This window comes from Calidris pugnax, unplaced genomic scaffold (genome assembly GCF_001431845.1).
Source record: "Calidris pugnax isolate Ruff unplaced genomic scaffold, ASM143184v1 scaffold24, whole genome shotgun sequence".
Taxonomy (NCBI): Eukaryota; Metazoa; Chordata; class Aves; order Charadriiformes; family Scolopacidae; genus Calidris; species Calidris pugnax.
In genome coordinates this window covers 17,682,166-17,705,345 of record NW_015090922.1, presented here as the reverse complement: position 1 = coordinate 17,705,345, position 23,180 = coordinate 17,682,166, and the positions used below count along the sequence as shown (strand labels likewise).

At 36.0% G+C, this 23,180-nt stretch overlaps 1 protein-coding gene across 1 annotated transcript in view; it reads left to right on the top strand.

The window, feature by feature from the left end:
• Positions 1-23,180, top strand: part of TTC27 (tetratricopeptide repeat domain 27) — a 136,507-nt gene that overhangs the window by 74,804 nt on the left and 38,523 nt on the right. The window contains exon 10 of the mRNA XM_014950399.1: positions 6,964-7,077. Within this exon, the coding sequence (XP_014805885.1) occupies positions 6,964-7,077 (114 nt within the window). The remainder of the gene's footprint in view (positions 1-6,963; positions 7,078-23,180) is intronic.

The following is a 23,180-nucleotide window of genomic DNA, read 5'->3' as shown; positions in this document are numbered from 1 at the left end:
CGTTCCCAAGTTGTTTGTCCAGAACTATCATGTAGTCATGATGTTTTATATAAATCGAGGATTGTACTGCAGGGTCCGGTAGTATAAATTCTCATATACAATCAATGAAGTCAGTAGGCTTGAATTTGGCTTATTGTGTTTTGTTGCCACCTTTTCCAATTCACTGTCCAGAGGAATTTTTATTTTTTATATCAGGTTATGTTTGAATTTTGAACCTAAAGTGAAGTCGTCATACATTAAGGTTATACTCTCAGAGAACTAGAAAGTCTTCTGTTTTATATATATATGTGTATAAATAAATATAAAAAACTATATCGGAATGGGAGTTGTTTCCGTATGAACTTCAGATTATTCAATTTCAATAAACTGATGGTTTATGAAGAGACTGGAGGAACTCCCCTGTTAGTATGAAAAAAACCCTAACCTCTCCAAAATGATTGTGTTTAGTCTTTTTCTGAGGTGAATTAGATGGGGATTTATAGATACACATTTTAGTTTAAGGGTTCAATTTTAACACAGTTACATAATAATACCAATGCAGATTTACATACAGTAATTATATATCATAATATTTAACAATACAAATTATATGCAGAGGCAGAGAGGTTTTGTGTATAATACAATGATGGGAAATAAAAAGAAGAAAAATCTTGGAGCAGCATTGAACTGAGGACAATGGTGGATCAAAGACAAAAAACTGTATTCCAGTCGTTATTGAATGTTTTGTAATTCTAAGTGCATTTTAAAGTTTATTGGCAATTTCATTTCTGAGAATACAAAGCTTGTGTCCTGTGATAATTATGAAATACAAACTTATAATTTGAATATAGATAAAAGGAGGTAGTAGTTCCTTTAGGTTGCTGCTAAGCAACTTTTTTGCATTAAAATATTTATATTCACCAGAAGAATAACATTCAGTGCCTAAAAACAATCCTTTGATGTATGTTTTTAAATCAGCTACTTCTCCAGTTAAATAATACCTTTTGCCTGTTTAGAAAATGGTAATGTATTTTAGTTGTGTATTTACAATATTTTGAGGCTTAGTGAATGTGCATAATTATTGTGGTTTCCTCAATACTGAAGGATTAGTAAACCGTTAAGTGTTATGATAAGAATAAAAATGCTACCAGGAGGAATTTAAGGTCTGCAAAATCTCAGTGCCATGTGTTTACTGGTGATGATAGATAATCAGATCTTCTTTTGATTCTTATTTAGTTTTAAATCTCTGGGATGGGCACGTACAGCAGAATTGGTATGTGTGCTGGATTTGAACAGAGAAGCTACTTGCTCTGTTTCAGCAAACAGGAAATTTTTACATGCTAATACATCAAGGAGAAAACCAAAAAGTGTTTATTTTGACTGGCTTGTTTTGTTGCCAAGCCATGATTCTACTGCTTAATTGTAACTAGAAATCTAGTATTTTTCTTATACTCTTGATAGGTATGCTTTTCAGTACAAATTGCAATGGTATTGGAAACCACTTAGTCAGTAATGTACTTTACCTTATAGAGTTCTAACAGAATTACTGTTTAAAGCTGAAATCACATTTCAACCAGGAGCTGCCAGTACCACTGGAAATCATCTGCTTTCAAGCTTAATTAACAGAAGAGTTGATATTCTAAGAACATTTCTCAAAACTTATATTCTTTTTGCTTTTCTCTGGACCTTACCTTGCCTTAATCTTTCTTAAGTGATTAGAATTAGTTTTGTAAAGTTCATCGTTTCCCATGGCAAAGCTTCCTGTACATACTTTTTTCAGAATTGCAAGGAGTATGTTTTATAAAATACTATTCTGTGGAAAATATGTAGATAAAATTTAAAGAATTTTTTCCACAATAATGTGGCATCTTTCAGGTTTTTCCATAAATCAATGATTTTTAATTGTATTTCATTTTACTTTTTTGTCACCAGAACTGTGCTAAGAGAAACTTCAAAAAAATTTTCAAATTTAACAAGTGTCATTTGAACATGACTTTTTTTTAATATAAACTTCCTTTAGTTGCACAGAAATTTAAGCATCACACTATTTGGACAAGACTGTGGAAAACAAAATCAAATTCTACCTAGTCTTATACTAATTTTCTTCTCTTGTTTCTTGGAATTGAATTCTGTGGAACTTTTTATGTCAAAGAATCCTGTGCTGTATGCTTAAAAACAAATCAAGCACTTGTAAGGTAGCTTTCACTGATGGAGTCCTTCACCGGAGATTAACAGATATATCTGCAAAGCAGCTGCAGGAAGCAAGAATTTTGCCTGTTCGTGCCTCAGTTATATCCCTCCAACTAGTTTTTTTAATGTACTCACCTGACCACTGTGCACAGCACAGGATGGGATGTTGAAAAGAAGCCACAGTATTTTCTCATTTTACAGAGAAGCATAGAATGAGTTACAGAGTTGTCATTTTGCCTTGGGTACGTTGAAGAAATAAGGTTTTAAAGTTAATTATCTGAATGAATTCATGAAAATCATCATATAATTATATACTTGGTTATATGAAGCAAGACTAATGACAAATATACAGGAATTAATCCAAATAAGTAGTGTGGATATCTTAATTATGTGTGGCTTTCTGGAAAACCAAACAACAAAGCTGCTGCAGTATGTTAACTGAAATTGGTAGTGAAAAGAAATTAGAAAGATTGTATTTTTATTTTTTTTTTAGTTTTTCTAAATCCCTCCCAGTGTTTTATGGTTTCTTTTTGTTTGTAACTTGAAATATGTTAGCAAATACCTGAGTGAATCTAAACTAAAGGTCATTTCTTCGGAGGGGAGGACAGAGGAACAGAGCAATCCTCAGGGTGCCTCATGCCTGTGCCTTCAAGCATGTCATTTCACCACATCCTGGCAATTTGGCCAATAAGCAGAATATTTTTGGTTCAGTGATGGACTAATGTGCAAACTCTTGGGAATTCAACAGCTGGTTGCAATTAAAAGTGTTCAGAGTTTGAAAGTCCTCTTTCAAATGATAGCTTCATCGTAGCAATCGTAGTTTGCTAGGCTGCTGATAGTTTATCAGTGAGCAAATTACAGGAGTAAAAGAGTAGGATTACTTAAAGCATAAATTTATAATAAGGGAAAATTGGAAAGTATTCAGATTATTTAGAACCACAAAGCTGACCTTTACCTATTTCAGCTTGCCTAGCATGTCTAATAAGACCAAATAAGCTCTTCCTGACTTTGATGTCAGAAAAAATTCCTATAGGAACTCCTACCTCCATAGCAGATGGAGTATTGCAGAAGAGTTGCTCTGAACAACCTATACCTTTTATGAGTCATGGCTGACTGATACAGTCTTAATCATCTGCCCTTCAGAAGACCTTGTTTTGGTTTGGGTTGTAAGTTGGATATCTTATATTTGTATTGTGTAACACTCCTCTGCATGTCCCAGCTTTCCCAGGGTTCTTTGGTTAAATTTTCGTTTTATCTTGAATATGTTACATTCTTGATTTTTAAGCTGCAGGCTGCTTTCTCTGTGTGTAGTTTCCTTAAAACTAAATATTGTACCTTCATAATATACAGGTATGTTTGTATGTATGTATAGGTATGAAATACCAATGGCAAAAGCTTCTTTGAAGATTCTTGCTAGTTTGTTCTGAATTTTGTATAGACATTGCAAATTGTGCAACCGTTCTTTCTCAGTTTCTCTAATAGAAAGTCATTAGAGTAATCAGGGAGTGCATCACGCCTAGGTTTAATTCTGAATAATGATGAGGCTGAATCATTCATTAACGATACCTGAGATTTAGCTTGGGTTTGATCTGGTTGTCATTAGTAATGAGCACCTATCTCACAAATCTGGTATTACTTGCCATTTTGTTCTTACATAGGAATGGGGGTATTATAAATCTATTGTACAATAATGGACTACTTTGTTAGTAAGACCTTGAGGATCATATTGTTTCATTCCAACGTCATATAGGGATGATATATTGAATGAAATGTTCTTTTTGGTGTAATTTTTCGGTAATCTCCTTTTACACTTTGATATGATGGGAGAGGATGATATAACAAGTTCTTGTTTGTAGGAAAAATTGTGGTGAAGGATTGGAGAAATGAGTTTTCCCATGTGAAAACATTCCATTCAGTGCAGAAAATGTTGCACAACCTTATTCTCTTTCCTCTTTTCTCACCCCACCTAATTTTCCTGGTTTTCTTTTTCTTTATTTTATTGTTCTTTCCCTAAAGTAAGAACAAAGATGACTTTTGAAGAGGCTCAGTAGTGTTTCTGGTTTAGAATTATTTTGTTAATTTTCATAGTTGCCTTTGCAACAGTAAAACAAACTTTCAGATATGTTGACAAAACTTGCATAATCTTGATTTAGGTTTTCTTTTTGCCAGATGTTATATTTTAACCTATAGTCTCATTAACAGAGTCTAGATTTAGCTTCAGGTGAAAATATAAAGCTTTGAGACTTACAAGAAAATATTTCTTGTCTGGAATATGTGGAGATTTTGGGTAGGAGATTAAAGCTTGCTTAATAGTTATGGCTACATGTTCTGATATTATTCTTTACAGCCCTTGAATATAAACATTTGTGCCCTTTATACATGTATTATTTTGTATCTGTGGTGCTTTAAACATTACAGTTAGGCAATGGAGAGGTGAGCATTTGAGTTTTGGCACAGGACTGAGCTCAGTACAGGTATAAAATTACAAGTATTTCTTAACTGAAAAATAGGCCTGCTTCTCATTGCCCTGTGCAGTTTCAGTGGGTTTTTGTATCAAAACTGTTAGAGAATTTTAATTTTTCTTCTGGAGAATTTATTTTTTCTTCTGTAATTGTATAGTAGATATACCTTACGTTTGTTTTATGAATATGTTTAGAAAGCAGGATTGTTCTTCAGGATAAGACTGTCATTGCTCCTGCAGAGCAGTGAGACGTAATTCTCTCTGCCTCTCTTCCACCCTACTTCTCTTTGCTTCCCCTCCCTCCCGATATGATTTTATTCACACTCCATACAGCACGATTGCTTAAATCGCTGCCTTGACAGTGGTGTAGGAGGTTTGCAGAGAGACTTTCTTGAGCTTTTGCAGAGCTGGATGGCATGGACACAGAGGCTTTGTGCTATGCCCTGCTTGTGCCAGTTGCTAAGTTGAACTGGAATGAGGGGACACATACCCCGCTCCTGGACAAGGCCTGTAATTGGACCTGAAAATATCTTTAGGAGCATTATTAGTCAAGCCCTTTAGCTTTCATTATTCTTTTGACAGATATTTTGTTCGTTTGAAGAATATAACTACTAGTGTCCACCGCCATGTAGCAGAGAAAAAATTCCTTTTAAGTAAAAAACAAAATAATATGACAGAATACGAATAGGGGAGAAAATGGGGAAAGGGTACCCTTTCTCACAAAAGAAGTTTTTAAGTTAAAGTAAATGTTGTTCAAGTGTTTACCCTAACAGGCCCTTAAGGGTTTTTTTAGCAGACAATTGGAACGGCCACCAAAGAATAAATTCGGAAATAATGATCCTGTACTAGGAATGCCTTGCTTGTGCCTTGAAGCAGAGGGTTTGTCTTAACACTAAAAATAGGTAGTAGACTGAACTTTCCATGATGAAACAGGAGACAGATGAGCTCTCAGAACTGGTTAACAGATTTACTGCTCGTAATCAATTGATCGAAAGTATACAGAATATAGAATGTTGTGATTGCATTCCCTTAGTACTTCCAGGTCCTCAGCACATGGAGAATGGTATAGAAGCCTTTGGGTACTTCTCAATGTAATACTGAGTAGAAGTCATGAAAGAATCAGTGCAGAGATTGTTGGTCACAAAACAGAGGAACAGTTGATGTTGGAAGTGTTTGGCGGCTGTACATGTGTTTGTACTGCTTGCATTTGCTGTCACCTCTCTTCCTGTTATAGTTTTGCTTGGAGAGAATTTGGTTTATCTCGTTTCTTTCTGCTTCCTTTCCTGTGAAAACACTAGGGAAAAGAAAAACAGATAGATTACAATATGACAGAAATTTGTCAGGCATTTCACACAAACCACCGGCAAAGTATACTTTTTAATGCTTTGGGAGATCTTTCAGAGGAAGGAATAAAACCATTGGGGCTTTGTCTCCAGTCTTCAAATATCTATAGACAAATTTATTTTATCAGAGAAGCTGGATCATATCTGTACTGTCAATAAAATTAGCAAGGAAGCTTTCCTGCTGTCTCCCTTTTCAAATTGAATATCTAACAAAAACGGTATACTGTGTCTGAAACCATACTGGAAAGAATCCAGATGGTCTGTATATTATTAAGGGATATCAAAGTTGTATTGGCTACAGATCTTCTATTAGGCTTTCCTAAAAATCAGTGATTCTAGACTGGCACCAAGTTCCTGGCATCAGGGCAGGGCATTCAAGTGAAAACCTACCATGACTTTAGAAAAGCTTTTAAATAGATTATTCCATATCCCCTGTACATCTACTATACATCAAAAATTTGTCCTGTTTTTCTCAAGTCATGGTAAATTCTAAATTAATTAATATTCCTCAGTTTCTTAGCAGTTTCAGCCTATTTAATGTGGAGGTGCTGTTAATGCAGCATCTCACATATGAGGAGGGGCTAAAAGAGAACTGAGTTTGTTCAGCCTCAAGAGGTGGGATCCCTGCTGCTGTCTACAGCTATCCCAGTGCGCAGGTGTGGAGAAAGCTAAGCCAGACTGCTCAGCATCAAATTCTTTGTTTTCCTTTCATTCTGAGTAGCCATTGGTGTGGTTTGATGTATGCACCATATGGGTACATATAGACACAGCGTGGCAGCTGAGGAGAAGATAGTTGGCCACCTTTTTGTACTGAAAATAGCTTTAAGGTAATCTGTACAGCCTTTGATTCGTCAAATAAGAACTACAGCCACATGTTTGACTTGCAGAATAGGAAAGAGTGTTCTTGCTTGAGAACACTGTTAAAAACTTTACTGTCTTCGGTGTCTTTTAAAATGAAATAGTAAAAAAAAATGTTATTTGCCTCTGCAGTGCTTGCTCTCTCAGCCGAAGTTCTGGGCCATTCAGACGTCAGCCTTACTCCTTCGGACCAAGCTTGAGAAAGGAAGTACTCGCAGAATGGAACGGGCAATGAAGCAGACTCAGGTGAGACTTCTGAACTGCCCTGTTATAAATAGGGGTTCTTTGCATGTCAAATGGAAACAGGCAGAAATTAGGACTTCTGCAGTTCCTCTCTGTGAACTGTACAGTGAGATAATTTTCTAGTTACGTCTCTAAATTAGATACATAAATCACAAATCCTTTTATGTCTGCCAGTCTTGAGATAAATTCTTGTATGTACAAGTAATACATGGTCATTTTCTTTCAAAAACGTGACAAGTTTTGGAAGTTGGAAATTAAAATCTGTTTTCTTACCTCTAGCTTCTGACTTCAGATCTGAGGGGTTATGTAGAAGTTCATGAATGTGAAGCTGCTACAATAGCTAAAGATGCTATCATATTTTTGAATAGTTTTTACTCAAGTAAATCATCTGTAGAAAACGCTGAAATTTTTAAATAGTCATTGGGATTGTGAGAACAAGAAAACATAGTTGTGAATAAAGCAGCACTTTTGATTTACTGTTTTGATGTGATACTTAATGATTAGTGTGTTTATTGCAAGTTTGAGGCAGTGATAATAAATAATCTTGTTTCAAACAAAGAGACCAATTTTCAAATACAAAATAGAAGTTTCAAAGGCCTGAAATATGTCAGCTAAGAACATTTATTTAAAAAATAAATTTTTCAAAGGAAAGGTCTGTAGGCAACATAAAGATACTTTTTTTCCTTCTTATTACAGAGTTTGGTTAGCCATTTTCAACTTTATGCTGTTAAGTCTTGTTGTTGCCACAAATGAACAGCAGGTGTTTCTACATGTCCATCAGGCAACAGTCCTGCTGACTAAACCAGCTAGGAATGTATAAAACTTATAGTTGTGGTGCTGTGTAATTAAATCCTGAAAAGCTGATGTTTCATTTAAAATAATTATTGATGCACAGACACTCTTTGAAGGAGTGCAGCTTGGATGTGCATTTTTCTTCTGCTGAGAGAGGCGTAGAGTTGCTATATTGGAATTTCCTGGGGTCAGTAAGAGAGTGTCAAGGAAGCCAGGATTCCAAGTCTGGGAGACATAGCATCTGACAGCATTTGGGAAGTAATCTCAGGGTCCTTCATGCCCTAAGCCGTAAAACAGTTGGAGTGTCTCCAACATTTTTGTCTAGTTTGATTAAACCTGAGTACTGGAAATTGTTGTACTACACAGTTTGACAGTCTCATGACAGAAATCTTCATGAAGGGGTTATCGTTGCAAGTCCATTTATCTGGCTTCATCGCATGCTGGAACTGCAGTAATGCGAAGGATTTGGTTAGCATGCACTGTGATATTTTGGGAGGTGACCTCACAGTAGACACACAATCTGTGGTTTTAAATATTATCTTTAATCTTCCTGTGTTAATATTTTCTTTCATTAAGTTTTCTAGACATTTGAATATAATGACATATTTATGTTGATTTGATACAGTATCAAGCTCAGTTTCCAAAAATAGTTAGAAGAAGTTTAAGGATTGATATATGCTAAATTAATCAAATAACTTGAATAACTTTCCATTTAAGGTTTTCATTCCTTAGTTCCATCAGATCAGAATTTTTTAGTATCATGGTTTCTAACAGTTCTAAGAAGGAATCAGAAAACATGGGGTGAATGATGTTATTTTCATACATAACACAAGGTTTCTTGATACAGCATCTTCATGAAGATGCCAAAGAGCTAGCAAGTTCTGCAGCTATCCAGTAGGAAATGGATTTCAAAACCATAGAATTTTCATACAAATTGGGGTTTGGGGTTGGATTTTTTTTTATTTTGGTTGGTTTTGTTTGTTTGTTTTACAATTTCATGTTTACTAGTTGAGATTGATGTAGAAAGATTAGGTATTGCAGATTAAGGGAGGAGGTGGGTGTAAATATGATTATATTCCCCTTATTGTTTACAATATCAATTTTTTTAAGTAATTATAAAAATTCTTGTAAGATGGCTTGAATAAGAAGTGGTAAACTAAATCCTCTAAGTTATTTACTTTAGGGTTGTCTGAAGAGTGCATGAGCTCTGACTTACTGATGCTGGGACTCCTCTGTCCTCTTCTACTGTAACCCTCCTTCCTTTACCCATTTCCACTCTTGCCTGCTACCACACTGGGTCTGCAAATCCTTCTAACCAGCTGATGAGCATCTTTTTAGATTAATATCACTGTGCAGGTATATGCTGCTTTTCAACCCTGAAGCAAGCCAGGCTGCATTGTTGTTTTGCCAAAGAAAGTGTTTTTCAGCTACGTTTTTTTGTGGGCCTGGCTATGTTCATTTATCTTGTCTTAATTATTTGAAAATAGTTGCAGCTATTTTTGAAATGAGGGTATAATAGTTGCTTTTAACTGCCATGCTCCAATTATTAAATATATCTCTACATTAAACAGTTTTTGTGAAATTATTTTGTGATTATTTTTTTCTAATTGGAAAGTTTCAAAAGGAATTGGGAATGGTCATTTTCAAAACCTTTTCCTGATTACTTTAAAAATCTGAACTATAGATAATTTAATCTTTGGAAGAGGTTTTAAAATGCTCATTCTGGGTACTCTGGAACGTACTTCAGCTAGTAGCTAACTGGAAGTGAGGAGGAGAGATTTTTTTCTTAAGTTTTTCTGGATGCTGCTGGTTGTCTCTGTCCAGCTTTTGCCTAAACGAGGTTTGGATCCAGAAAAATAAGGTTAAAGATTTCTAAAGCCAGTACTTTTTTCAACGATTTTTCTAAGAAAAGGAAACAGTATTTGAGAGCTAAAACAGTTATTTTACATTCCACTAGAATATTTAATCATGACCAGTATAACATATATTGAAGTCTGGATCAAGGTACTGCCAACCAAAATGTGCTTCTGGATAAAGTATGATTTTTTTAAGGTTGGGTGTTTGTTTTTTTTCCGTATGGATGTAGGTGAGGGAGGGGGAGAAGTGCAAGGACAGGGAGGGAGAAAACAGGAAGAAAAAGGGATAGTTTTTGATAAATGACTCTCCACGTAATCAGAAACCTGCCATTTCTACATCAGTTTTGGGATCTTTAACTACTTTCTATTGTAATAAAGTAATTCAGAAACTATTAATAGTGGAAAATAGGTTGGAATAAGCTGTCAAACCACAAATTACTGCTGAAAGAGCAGCCAGAGCTCAAGTAATAGGATGGGGAAGAAAAAAGGAATTTTGAGCGGTCTAGGAGCTACAAAAAAAAAGAGAAAAGGGAAGGGTGGTTTTAAAAAACAACAAAACAAACCAACCAGTTTAAAGTGCATAAAGGATAGCATCCCACTGGAGTTTCTTGATGCGTGAAATAAGTGTACTTTTCCCTTTCGGTGCATTTTTAAATATTTTTAAGAATGAAGCAAAAAGAATTAAAATGCCATGCTTTGTATAAAGGACGGTGGGGTAGAGATGAGAGCATCCTCACTGCTGGGTTACACAGGCAGCAAAAGCGGTGACGCTGCCGTGTGCCTGGTACAGCAGTAGCCTGCTCAGGCTTGACCCACAGCGACTCGTTACAGCTGCTTCCCGCCGCTTGATCTGGGTGGTTACACTGGCTACCTCTACACTTGTAGCTTTTATCAGCTTGTTCTGTGCCACTTTTGTGATTGTATTTTCTGCTGCTGGCTGCACCTGGTGATAGCACGCCTGTACGCTAATCGCTTGGCTTTCCTGACACGCAGTCCAACATATGCAGCATTTCATATGGTTCTCTCTCGCTTGCTTTTCTTGGCAGCAAAGGAATTTGCCTGTTAAGGGGAGAGAAACATGTCTTGAAAGGGTGTTTTTAATAAGACTTCAGGTGAGCTGGGAGCAGACTAGCAATATTATAGGCTAATCATTATGCCTAAGATTGAAAGGTCACATGAGATCTTGTTTTATATCCTTAGTCATACACAGATGTATGTGGTTGGGAATTCTGTGTCAACTGCCCTGTAATTTTCACTTAAATAATACTTCAGAGTGTCATTTTCTCCAGCAACTAATGTCTTTCTGTGTCTCTGAAAAAGGGAAATAATGATTTGGGGTTCTTTTTGTTTCAATTGTTCTTACTATAGAAACACGCTAGTTCGTGTTCTTTCAAATCTGAAAAGAGTTTATGTACATCTATCAAAAGAAAAGGCTGATACAAATCTAACAGAACAACATCTTGAGCTCTATGAGCCTGAATGTAACTTTGCTGTTTCATTATTTTCACATTGATGTTCTTTAAATGGTTATTCAAGAAAGTTATGTCATTTATCATAGAAAATATATCCTTTTTATTTTTCAAAACTAAACTGTCATCTCCTTGCCAGCTTTCTCCCTGTGCTTTGCTTTGTTTGGCAGTTGTTCTACATTGGACAAATTCAACATTTCAGAGAAGAGTTCAAAAAGAAGAGGGGAGCTCTCTTCCTCCCTCTCGGCTGGTCTAGAGAGGTTTGAGGCTAACAGATTTTTCCCAGTTCTTTTGCTTCTCAAATCATATATCTTTCTGATCAGGCCTCTCAAGACCATGGTTGGAGCAATATAGAGAGATTTTTAGTATGACCAAGGGAATGACAGCACTTGTCTGTTCAGCTAAACTATTAGATCACTAGGAGTTCCTATCCTATTCTTTAACCCCCTCTTGTACTCTTAGGAGTACGTTAAATAGGATTTTAATAGTTGCTTTCAGTGGTTTATGGAATGGAAGAGGAAGGGTAAGGAGGAGAAAAATTAATTGCTAATAAATTTGTTTCACATTAAAAGTTGAAAGTTTTACCAGAAAGTTACTGGGATCTGTGAGATGCACTGATGAACTGAGAGAGATTTCACTTAGTTCCTTCAGGAGGTTAATAAGTGGAAGACGCACCTCTTCTATCCTATAGAGATCCTGCATTCATATCCCAATAGTTCGCAACTATTATGGATTGTATTTATTATTGGAACACATGTTCCAAAAAGTGTCTAAAAAGGGGAGGAAAGGCAGATGTCTTATAAATCCTTTCCTTAATGAATTCTACGCAAGATCAGAAGGTCTCCAGAACCCTAGAAATAAAACTTATTACTTCACAAAGCAATCACAAGAGAGAGTGACCCCTTGGTGATAGGTTTTCAGTCTCAAGACACACATTTCCAGAATATGTTTTATTTTGCTTAAGCAAATGATAGATTTGACAGAAGATGTTACATGACACAAGTGATTCTGGGAATACACTGAACTCATTAGTACGCTTCAAAATAATTAACATGGGGGTGCTTGACTCCCTCTGTTATTCTTCTGCTATGCAATTATGGTTTTTGTTGGGAGGAAAAAAAATCTGAGATTCAGTCTGCCAAGAGTTATTCAGGAATAACTGAAGTGGTTTTGTACCACTGGCAAGAAAGAGAATATTGAATAGTATAATTTTCCAGGTAATGATTTCTGCCTAGAAGTTTTCTACTGCACTGTTGTATTTGCCAGTTTGGATCAGCACTATTCGCTGGTGTGGGGAAAAGAATGAAACCATTCTTTCTGTACTAAAGTTTCCTCATATTTTCTCCGCTAGTACTTTGAAAGTACAAACCTTTTTACTCATTTGAGAATTATGTTCAATACCTGAGCTGTTCCACTTCTAGTGTCAATACACTTACTAAAAGCAGCCAAAAATTCTAAGCCTCCCATTTTTCCACGTTTCCCACTGAATCTTAGCTCTAAAGGCATTTAGCTTTCTCCTTTTAAAGTCTCTTCACTCAGCGTCCTGACAGTTTGAATGATGGTATTAGGAGTCATAATGTCAGATCGGAGAATCCTTAAACCATATTAAACAGTAATATTACACTTTTTTATTATAGACAAAGTGGTAACAGTAGGTTGCAAAAAATGTGAATACCAACAGATTCCAGGACACAACATTCACATCTTTCTGCCTAAGCTTTGCACTGAAAGACATAAACATTATAAGCTCAACTTCAACGATCCAAACAATTAAAATAATTAAGTTCCACATGTAATCGGACCAAATACAAGGCAGGGAAGACACATTATTCCCCCCTATTGCTAAATTGAATCAATGAAGCTTTACAGCTGTTGCTAAATTTGACTAGATGAATCTTCATAGCTGTATGTCATAAATATCATTGGAAATTTGGAGATAGATATCCTGAGGTGAGCTAACAAGCCATGTTCTGAAATAGCCCAGGACTGATAGACAGATTTTTTTGAGTTGCATTGTCCAATGCATATGCCAGGTACTACAAACCCGACTTTCCCTTATCTGTTAAGGCAGTTGTCTGTGCCTCCTATATTGTAATTAAACTCTAACTTAATAGAGATAGCTTTTCTGCTTTTGATTTCTTTCTCTATCCTTGTCCTTACTTCCCCCTTTACTGAAAAACAGAAGCAAAGTTGATGCAAGAAGCCTTTGGATCTGTTTTTCAGCATTGACTGCAGTTGTACCTTCCCCCAGAGCGGGCTGATTTGGGAACTATAAAAGCAGCGTAACCGCAACAGCTTGGAACTTCATGCAGGCTTACTATTTTGAAGTGTATGCAGCTCCTCTGCAGGTTCTGCATCCTGTGCAAAGTGTTTTATAACTACTGTTCACCAATGGCACTTTCACAGCTAGTTAACGAGCTACAAACAGGGGACTTGCATCTATGTAAGAGGCAGTTGAAATTCTTTGTCCTCCTTGGGTGAGCCTCCACACATATAATTGCATGAGACATCTCTACTGATTTAGGGCAGACATATGCAGCTATATTGAGCTGTGACAAAAATGTCACATCTGATAGGAAAGGGGGAACCTTCAGCGCAGATCTCTTTGGGTGAGGGACTACAACTGCCTCTCCTGTTCCTGGCTCATATAAAGACACAGATTAAAGCTAAGGGCAGCCGGATATATTTGGCATTTGAGACTGCAGAGTAAGAGAGAGACCACGATGCTGCACTGCAAACAAATAAGCTGCAAGCATACCAAAATGGGGGCAAGATGCATGTATGGAAACGAAGGTGTTATTTCCCCAAATGCAAAATGATCTCGCCTGTACTTGGACTAATTTTAAATGTAGCATTGTCGTGGTGAATTGGTGGATGATATCGGTATTCCTGCTTCTGCAACGGAAAATGAATGGTCTAGTTTTAAATCCATCCTTCACAAGTAAGCTTATAAATCTAGTTCCTTCTAGAGACTTTAGGGGAAGTTCTGCTTCCACCTTTTGATACATCATAAATGAATAACATAATTGGCAAGTGAAACAGATTTTTCCTTGAAAACAAAAGCCTTAAAGAAGGTGCACTTGTTTGATAAGGATTATGTAATAACTGTAAGATTATTTGTCCAATAAGTAACATTAACTAAGTAAAAAATAAATGTAAATGGCATAAAAAAATATGCATAGTACTTTTCTGAAGATTTTGTGGCCTCTCTAAGTGGATTTGTCCTGAGGCTTAAGTCATTAATAGGCTTTCACCTAGAAACCCATATCCCTAAGCACTGGCACTTAATAAGTTTGGGCTCAATGTTTGTCCAGGAGAGTCAGCTAATCATTTTTCAAGTCAGTAATGCTGCTGTGCTAATAGAGGCCTCCTTTTTTTTATCATGCTTCTTTAGGTGGTAGTGTTTGACTACAGCAAAACATTCCAAATGGCAATTGCATAGGAGATGCTCTAAATTGCCTGGTATACTGCTTGGCTCTCAGTTTCAAATGAAAAGGAAATACTACGTCAGACATTCATGAATCCGGTTATCTTCTGCTCATGACCTTGACCTCTTTTGTGCTAATTTTGATATCAGAATGCTTTATATTTCATTTGGGATTGTTGGGCTGATTTCCTCTTGTGTGCTTTCCTTCCCCACCCAGCTGCCAAAGCCCTATTATAAAGAAATTGCAGCTTTTTTTAGTAAAATGACGCTAACAACAAAAGTGAATATTTGTTTCTTAGTTGGCTAGTATTGTCTTCAAAGCAAAATACACATCTGCAGGGCCTGATATAACAAACAAAAACATTCACCTTAAGAATCTACTACATGACTCATTTTAGAAGAACTATAGGCATGCACAGTTCCAGCACTCTAATCAATAACTTCTGCCCCAGCATACTTCCCCTTACAACTATCAACATCTTCTTGCATCTTAAAAGTTCACTTAGGGTTATGCAAAAACTCTTATTAGTAGTCCAGAACTTCAAGTTCTTTTGCACAGATACCTACAAATTTTTTGCCATCCCCTCTTTCCTGCTTTCAAGTAATTGTATAGCTGAAACCAGAACCTTATATTCAGAGATAGTGTCTTCCTGGATAATTTTTGAATTTGAATTAATTACAATGTGGATAATTGTGGATGATGGTCTTGCTTAAACATGATGGGCATACTTAGGGAATAAGTTTAAAGTGAAGAATTCATTAGTTTGCCTTACGGTAACATAGTAATCGAGTGAAGAAGAATGAATTGCCAGAATAACACAAAGAAAAAGGTCTGGGAAATGTATAAACAGTAGCTTTCCAGTTTTCTACCATGTGAAGTAGGAAAAAGGAACAGCTTTAACTGGTACACCAGAAAATTAAACTGAAAAACCTCAGAGATAAAAGGCCTACTTAAGGTAGGCAGTAAAACACATGTATTTTTTCTAAATGTTTGCTTTCTACAATAATGTTAACAAAAAGTTATAAACATATTTTCTATAGAGTAGGAAGTGTAGAATAATTGTTTAAAAATGGTAATTTAGCTGAATTGTTTAATGCTGAATACTTAAAAATGTTAATATCTTTATACATTCAATATCTCTGCTGGTGATGCAGTCACTACCTGTAGAACAACAAAGTTTAAAAGTCCAAGTGATAACACAGTTATGGTGTAAGCTATGGTAGAGAAATACTGGTATATCCAATTAATATTTAGATATTTTATTCAAAATTTAATACACCTAACACTTATAATCAGTAATCTAAATTAATTTACCAGTAGAACATGTTTTGATGCTGAGGTTAAAAAATTGGATGCATGATCTGGTGAAAATCATTGGCGAAGTACCTGGAATGAGAGTATGTTGAAGCGGTGAACCAGCCTTCAACAGCTGTGATGCAGGTGCAATGGCATGGGTTTTTTCAGAGCTCTATACCTAGTTTATTCAGAGTTGAGAAACTCCTTAGGAGCTGATAAGACAAGAAGGCATGTTTTTCCTGTTTGCTCTGTAAAATTAGGCTTGAAACACTGAGTTCTACTAATTTTAGTGTCTTCTAAAACAGTGTAATTGGAACCCGTGTATTTCCAAGATATCTAAAGAAAGGAGCAGGTTGTAGATGCAAAACACATTTATCTTTCTGATTACAAGGTCAATAGTTTTCTTAATTGATATAATAATGTACATTTGATTTCTTTGCTAATGGCACTTCCATTTCCATCTAGAAAAGTCTTAAGACAATGGCAAATTAACTTCTTTATTTAGGACATGAGAAATGCCATTCATCATTCTCTAACATTTACATTTAAAAACAAAAGGAATTTTATGTTAAAGATACAGTTGTCTTAAACACATTCACATTGGATTCTTCTGATTTAAAAAAAAGAGAAATAAGGCTATGTACAATTGAAGGACAGTCTGATTCTTATTGCTGATGAAAATATCTTAAAGGAAAAGAAGTCACAAATGTAAAAAAAAAAAAAGAAAACCAACACAAACCAAACAAAACCAAAAAATCTCCACCAAAATTATTTGCTGACTGAAATAATATTGAAGATTATTAATTCAAATTGCATAAATTTATATCAGTTCTCTCTGGCTCAAACATGCTTTATTTTCAATGACACAGTACTATATTCATATTTTGGTTGATTAGGACAGTAGTCTGTTAGAAATATGGAAACTATTTACTCCATAAAATGACTTTCTAAGAGCCAAATTAAGACAAACAGAATGAATTTTGCATTCTTTTCAGATTTTAATAGCTTTCAAGAACAATAACATTATATGTGGAGCAATTTTTAAATGCCCTCATTATGATAGTTTTGCAGTTATAGTTCAGTAGTGGCGATCACTTTATTACAGGTAAGAAATTAAATCAGTTAAATAAAATAAAACAGTTCTCTCTGTCCTCCCCCAGTTTTCTCTGAGGAATATACCCCCAATCTTCCCCTGCCAGCCACCCAAATAAGTGAGTTTTTTAGCATGACGAGAAGGCACTAAGCGCTTAGGTTATTGTAGTTCAAAAAGTTCCAGTGCCACAGTGAACTGTCCCTCAAAACACAGAGGTTGAATTCAGTCTTGAAAGACTAATTTATAGATAGGGCCTTCTTATTTACTGAAATGAAGCTAAGACATACAATTGCTGGGAAATAAGTAGAATAACAATGAGACAAATGTTAATGATAGAAGTGTTTGTGTCTGTGTGTTTTTTAAGATTTTGAAAGTGATCCAGCATTGTTCTGAAAAATTCTTCCATTAGAAGGTATTTTAGTGCTGCTTTAACCATTGCAGGAAATGAAAGACTGAAGACTGGTTTTAGTTTTAAAAGTATTTAAAGTGAAAGAATATGGAATTAGTGGTGCTTTAATACTTGCAAAAGTTGGAATAGGTAATAAGTCAAAGCCAACTTAGTAAATGCCAACAATTAGTGATCCTTGTATTTGTCCTTGTGTACTCACTCAATGAAGAGAGAATAAACAGTCTGACAGCAAGGCTTTTCTTTTCTCCTGATATGAAAAAAATATTTTACTTCCTCAAGTCAGCGTATGAGCTGAGATTTTAAGAGAAGCCAATGCATTTGATGTCAAAGGAGACTTTCAGTGGGAAATCCGATAAAATCTGAAAATAATTACTTCCAAATTTTAAAGCAGGGGCAAGAAAGTGGTTGTATAGCCAAAGAGAGCGGAGTCTGAGAACATTACATTGGAAGCACTTTGCTTTTATTATGTAGGTCAACACCAGGGATAATCAAGGAGAATGCTTTGGCCAATTCATTTCTTGAGCAGCAGTTAAGAGTAAGTTTTCAACAGATCAGCTTCTGCAACAAATATGATGAAGTATAAGCCGTAGAGATTGGTGATCATTGACCTAGGGAGCATGGATTTGCAGAAGGTGGGGTGAAGGGATTTGCAAAAAAGGTCATTAAACTGGTGACAAATCGTTGTGAGATAAATTTAGAAATAGGGAAGAGAAGTAATGTTTGTTGAAAAGATAGAAAAGAATGGACTATTGTATAATTAATGAGGGAAAGTGTTATTTTTCTTTTTTTAGATTAAACGATTGTATAATTTACAAAAACAAGAACTAATTCCAAAACTGAAAATGCTCATGCTTTGAAATTAGTTTGTAATAGTGATGCTGTAGTAGGGAGTGAGATCTGCTTTTTCTGATAGATGTTTCTACCAAAATAGTTTTGAACAGGCCAAGGGCCTAGCTCTCCCGTAAGTTACAGGGAGAGTTGGGTTATTAAAAACAGTATTTAATATGGTAACTGTATGTGGTTTCTAAGTATTCAGAAGTAGGAAATTTTGGGAATCTATTATGTAAAGAATCAGTTGATTGGAAACTATTGTGCTGGAGACAAACTTTGCAATAGTGTGGGCTGGATGAACTGTTTGCTGGCCTAACTCAACTCATTTGGTACCTGTTCCAGTTATAACTATAAATTGAGGAGTATATTTGGCTTCTGAACTTTCCAAACTGATTTAAGGACCATTGATTCAAATAATCATTTGGATTGGTGTATGGAGAGTTCTATGATGATATGATATTGGCTCTTTTCAGCATTTCCATTTGCTTTTGCAGTTACCCCGTTTCTTCACAGTATTGCTGACTGTCTGAATATTGTAAATTATAGCACTGTGGTTTTGTGATAAGACTTGGGCGTTTTGACAGATGTGGAGATGTTTTTGCAAGCGATACGACCTGCCATGCCTGAACTAGGTTTTAAATGGCATAAATAATATTGTTTGGAGCTATTACGCACGTTGCTGTGCTATACCTGCCCATTTTTCCAGCTGCAGATCTGTGCAAACACTGAAGTTGCCTAGAAATAGAAACATGCAGCAAATGATTCTACCACAGAACGCTTCATCTCCTGCTTTATTCCATTTTCCCTTGTGCAAAATGCATGCAAAAAAAAAAGTCATCAATCATATTGCAAGTTCAGACACTTAAATGTTATAAAATGCCAAATTATAGTGCAATCTTAAGCTATTTCAGGAGCTCTCAAGCTGCACCTTGCCGGGACAATTCCTCTGGTCTGATACCTGCCTTCCTCCCTCTGCTTCTTCATTAAAAGTGCAGGCTGAGGGCTGGATGAACAACCAGAGGTCCAGCTGACTCCTGGGCTCATGTTCCTCTCTCCCCGGAAAAAAGCAGGAAGTAGGTGTTGGCAGCTGCTGGTGGAGGAGTTAATTTGTCCTTCAGTCCTGTCCCTCAGGCCCAGGTTAGGGTATCTCAAGTGAAAAGGGGGCAGCTGAAAGCAAAGTGCATCTGTTCCTTTGGCAGCAGTGTGCTACCTCCTCTTGAGGATCAGCAAGAAAACTGCTGCCAGTGCAAGACTGGTGCCATTAGAACTTGCAACTGATTGTCCTTGATTTAAGTAATTGAAGGCTATTAACGTACATGGGTGTACGTGTTACACTGCCTGTCATTTTGTTTCTATGGTCCATGGCTTTATTGGGCAAGGTTTTTTAGTATCCTGAGTCCACGTTTAGTTCTAGTTGCTCCTCTGTGAAGTAACAGATTTGTTGTTGTCTAATCTCTGTCCCTCAGCCTGTTTGGTGCAAGTGACCAGCACAGTCCAGCTGAATCAAAATTTTATTTTGGTTTGGTTTCCTAGTTGGTTGCGTATCAGACAAGCTTTGCCCAATAATGCTACATGATTGTGAAAAGAACTGTATTTTTGTGGATCCCTCCTATTTTGATAAAAAAGAACTGAGTCTTCAGGGGAGTTTGATGTGCTTCTATTTGAATGTGTCTTACTAGCAGGCGTGGAGTATTTAATGCATTTAGTGTGTTTTCATTTTTTACTGGAAATTGAACTGATCTCAAGCCAATGTTTGCTGAAGATGCTTATTTTCCTCTGGTGAGTAGATCAATCATTAACAGAGAATGATAGGGGGTTTGTTTGTTTTTCCCTGATGTATAGAGAGCTTTCCAGGAACATGTGAAGAACTGGATTGGATGTCTTTCAAGAAAATACATATATTGAAAACAGACTTCTTTATATGTGATTGCCTTTCTTTGGGATAGCTAAAGTTTAAACACTTCGCCTGTGTGTCATATTTCTAATGTACTTACCATCATATACTCTATGGTTGCTGGGTCAGGCTCAGCTACTGGAAGAATGTAGATTTCCTGCCAAGTAATTTTTCAACAGAAACTACTGGGTATCAGTCAAGGTTTCACTCTATAGGGAAGCTATTCTTAGGAAATTTTTTTTTTTTTTTTTTTTCTTTTTTTGTAAGAAGAGAAAACAGTGGGTGTCCCAGGATGTTATGTGAGACATTCTGATCAAATTCAGGACAAAAGAGCCTGAACCTGTCTGCCTTTACTCTTCAGACTCCTGTTCCCTTCACCACATAACTAATGGTGTTCTTTGTTTTGCAACAGAGTAAGAATAACTAGTTGAAAAGCAGATTTCAGCAAAAGAGCACTCTGGTGTAAAAAAAAAAAAAAAAAAAAAAGTTGGCTATTTTTAATATTGCCAAAAAAGTTGGCTATTTTTAATACTGCCAAAAGAGCTGTTAGTGATTAGAGCCGAGTATCAGTGGTTCCAGGTTCCAGGTATCTAGATAAGACTCGACAATATTTTTTCCCCCTTACGGGCATCTAAGGACATTTAAGTAACATGAAAGAATTATGCTTGGTATGATTGCCAGTAAAAAACTGCACTGAGTTACAGTAATACATTACATTTTGGGTTGTGTTGTGTTTTTTCCTCAAGATTTCTATTTGTCTTACCTCAGGTGAGGAAGCTGAAAATGTTTACATGCTTGCAATTAATAACACAGTCTTAGGAACTTTTCCTCTGAAATTCTTTGTTTTACTTTCAGTATTTGTTGATTATATTTATGAGAAATGTCTATCTAATTCCTAAGTTCTAACTATATTTTTCTTGCCATATATAAACTTCTATTTTTAATATTTATTTATAGTATATTTATAATATGTTTTGTGATAAAGCTTGAATAAGGCAGTTTCTGCTATTTACAGAAAACTTGTCTTTTTTTAAATTGTGCTTATATATATGCATACTGTTGTATAATTTACAGTAAGCAAAACGCGAATGTGTGGTATATGGGAGGTAAACTCGGGTCTTCCAGCAATAGAAAAAGTACAGGATATTTCCAATAGATTGGAATTCCAGTTGGAATATAGATTGGATTAAATGAGTCATAAAGAATCATGTATGTTATGAGTATCATACCTAAATTAACAATGAAATACTTCATATAGACTTTATTAAACTACAGGGTTCAGCTTGACTATCCCCTTGCGTTTGTGGCTTTTCTGAGACAGAACTACATCTCTCAAAGAATATACCTGCTATGTATTACAAAACATAAATGTTTGACATAATTTATTCTGTGTAGCACTTTATTGCAATGACTGACAGGGTCAGGGGAAAAGATCACAGTACAGCAGAACAGTACAGTTTCTGGCACGAGATCAGTGAGATCTTTATTACAGGTTACAAGCAAGTTCCTCCTTTGCCAAAATATGGCAACAAGCTGTGTTCAAAAAAAAAAAAAGTTTATTTGCTTATGCTTTTAAAGGGACCAACAGCAGAAGCCTTACATGCATCAGCTTCAAACACTTTAGAAAACTTTCCAGGCATAATCTATCTTAGAGAGAGATTCTCAGGTTGATGTCGGGCGCAGACAATGAAATTCAACCTATGTGCAAATGCCACAGAGGTGACTGTCCTAAAATAGCCTCTTCTGGCTTCTTCTCAGTGCAGAAACGTTAAAGTTTTTGCTGAGAGATGGCTAATGCCAAGTTTCTTTAACTGTTTTAGGGGGAGAAGGAAATAGGAGATAGCAGAGGAGAAGCCATAAAACAAACATTGCATGCTCAATACTATGAGTACTTGTGCTCTTGAGAGATGGAGCACCATAACTGAAGAATCCATCAAAATAAGCTACTAGAAAAACACTGTGGGGTGAGTAGTGCTGAATCCAGTACAAGAAGGCCTCTTTTCTTTACAGGTCAAGGAGACTTCTGTGTCCAGTCTAGGGTGGGAGGAAAAAAAAGCAAAGTAGGAGTTGGGGAATTAGTCTGCTGTTTAATAAGGGATTACACTAATTTGAAAGAATATGCATAGAAAAATTTTGTTTTGATTTCAGTTAAGGGAAATCAACCTTTTTGCTTCTGTGTGTAAAGCTGCTGGAAACTGGGGCTGTTTTCTTGTGGCTTTTTAAAAAAGGCAAATAACCTTGGAGACTGAACATGGTGATTTCTGTCAATGTGGTGATTACGTACAATCAAGAAGTTGTTAACAAAACATTGGGTAAAGCAGTTAAAACCACTTTCAGTGCAAACAGGGGTAGCTTTGAAAACTTGCAGCCTGAAGCCTTCTCCTTGAGTGTTTCAGTTAATTCTGTTTCAAGCATTACTTGTTTTTATAGTTCTAGAGTTGTATTTCTCTCTGTGAAGCATCCAGACATCTTTGCAACTCCCAGGTTCCAGGTTTCCTGTAACTATTTGTTTGCACTACAAATTAGGCAGTCAGCGCTATACGGGATTTTAAAGTTAGCTTTAGCAAATTTTAAACCAGCTGTTATTTCCTAGGGAGCAGTGGGATACATAGTCCTCTAGTTGGTTTAAAAAAACACACCATTTGAGGTCAGGCCTATCAAGTAAGAATTTCATTGAAAGAATGACTGAAAAGGTGAGTTTGCAAAGTCAGCAAAAATGGAAGTCTTCAAGGCTACAAGATTTTAATGAAAACAAGACTTACATTTGAATGAAAGATAAAAAGAGGGTAAAATTTTTGCCCTTTTAATCATTGAGCTTCCATAGAGTTCTCACAGAACATTTTCGTCTTCCAGAGAATGTGAATAATGTAAAATCTCCAGTAAGTTGTGCTCTTCATACTGGCATCTTTGCACAATGTTAGAAGTGGTCTTTTTGAGTTTCCATGAATCACAAATCACAATTTATAATAGTTATCGCTGTAGTACATTTTCCTCAAGTATTTAATGTCATAATTCCCCTTTGAAAATTAGATAAATGG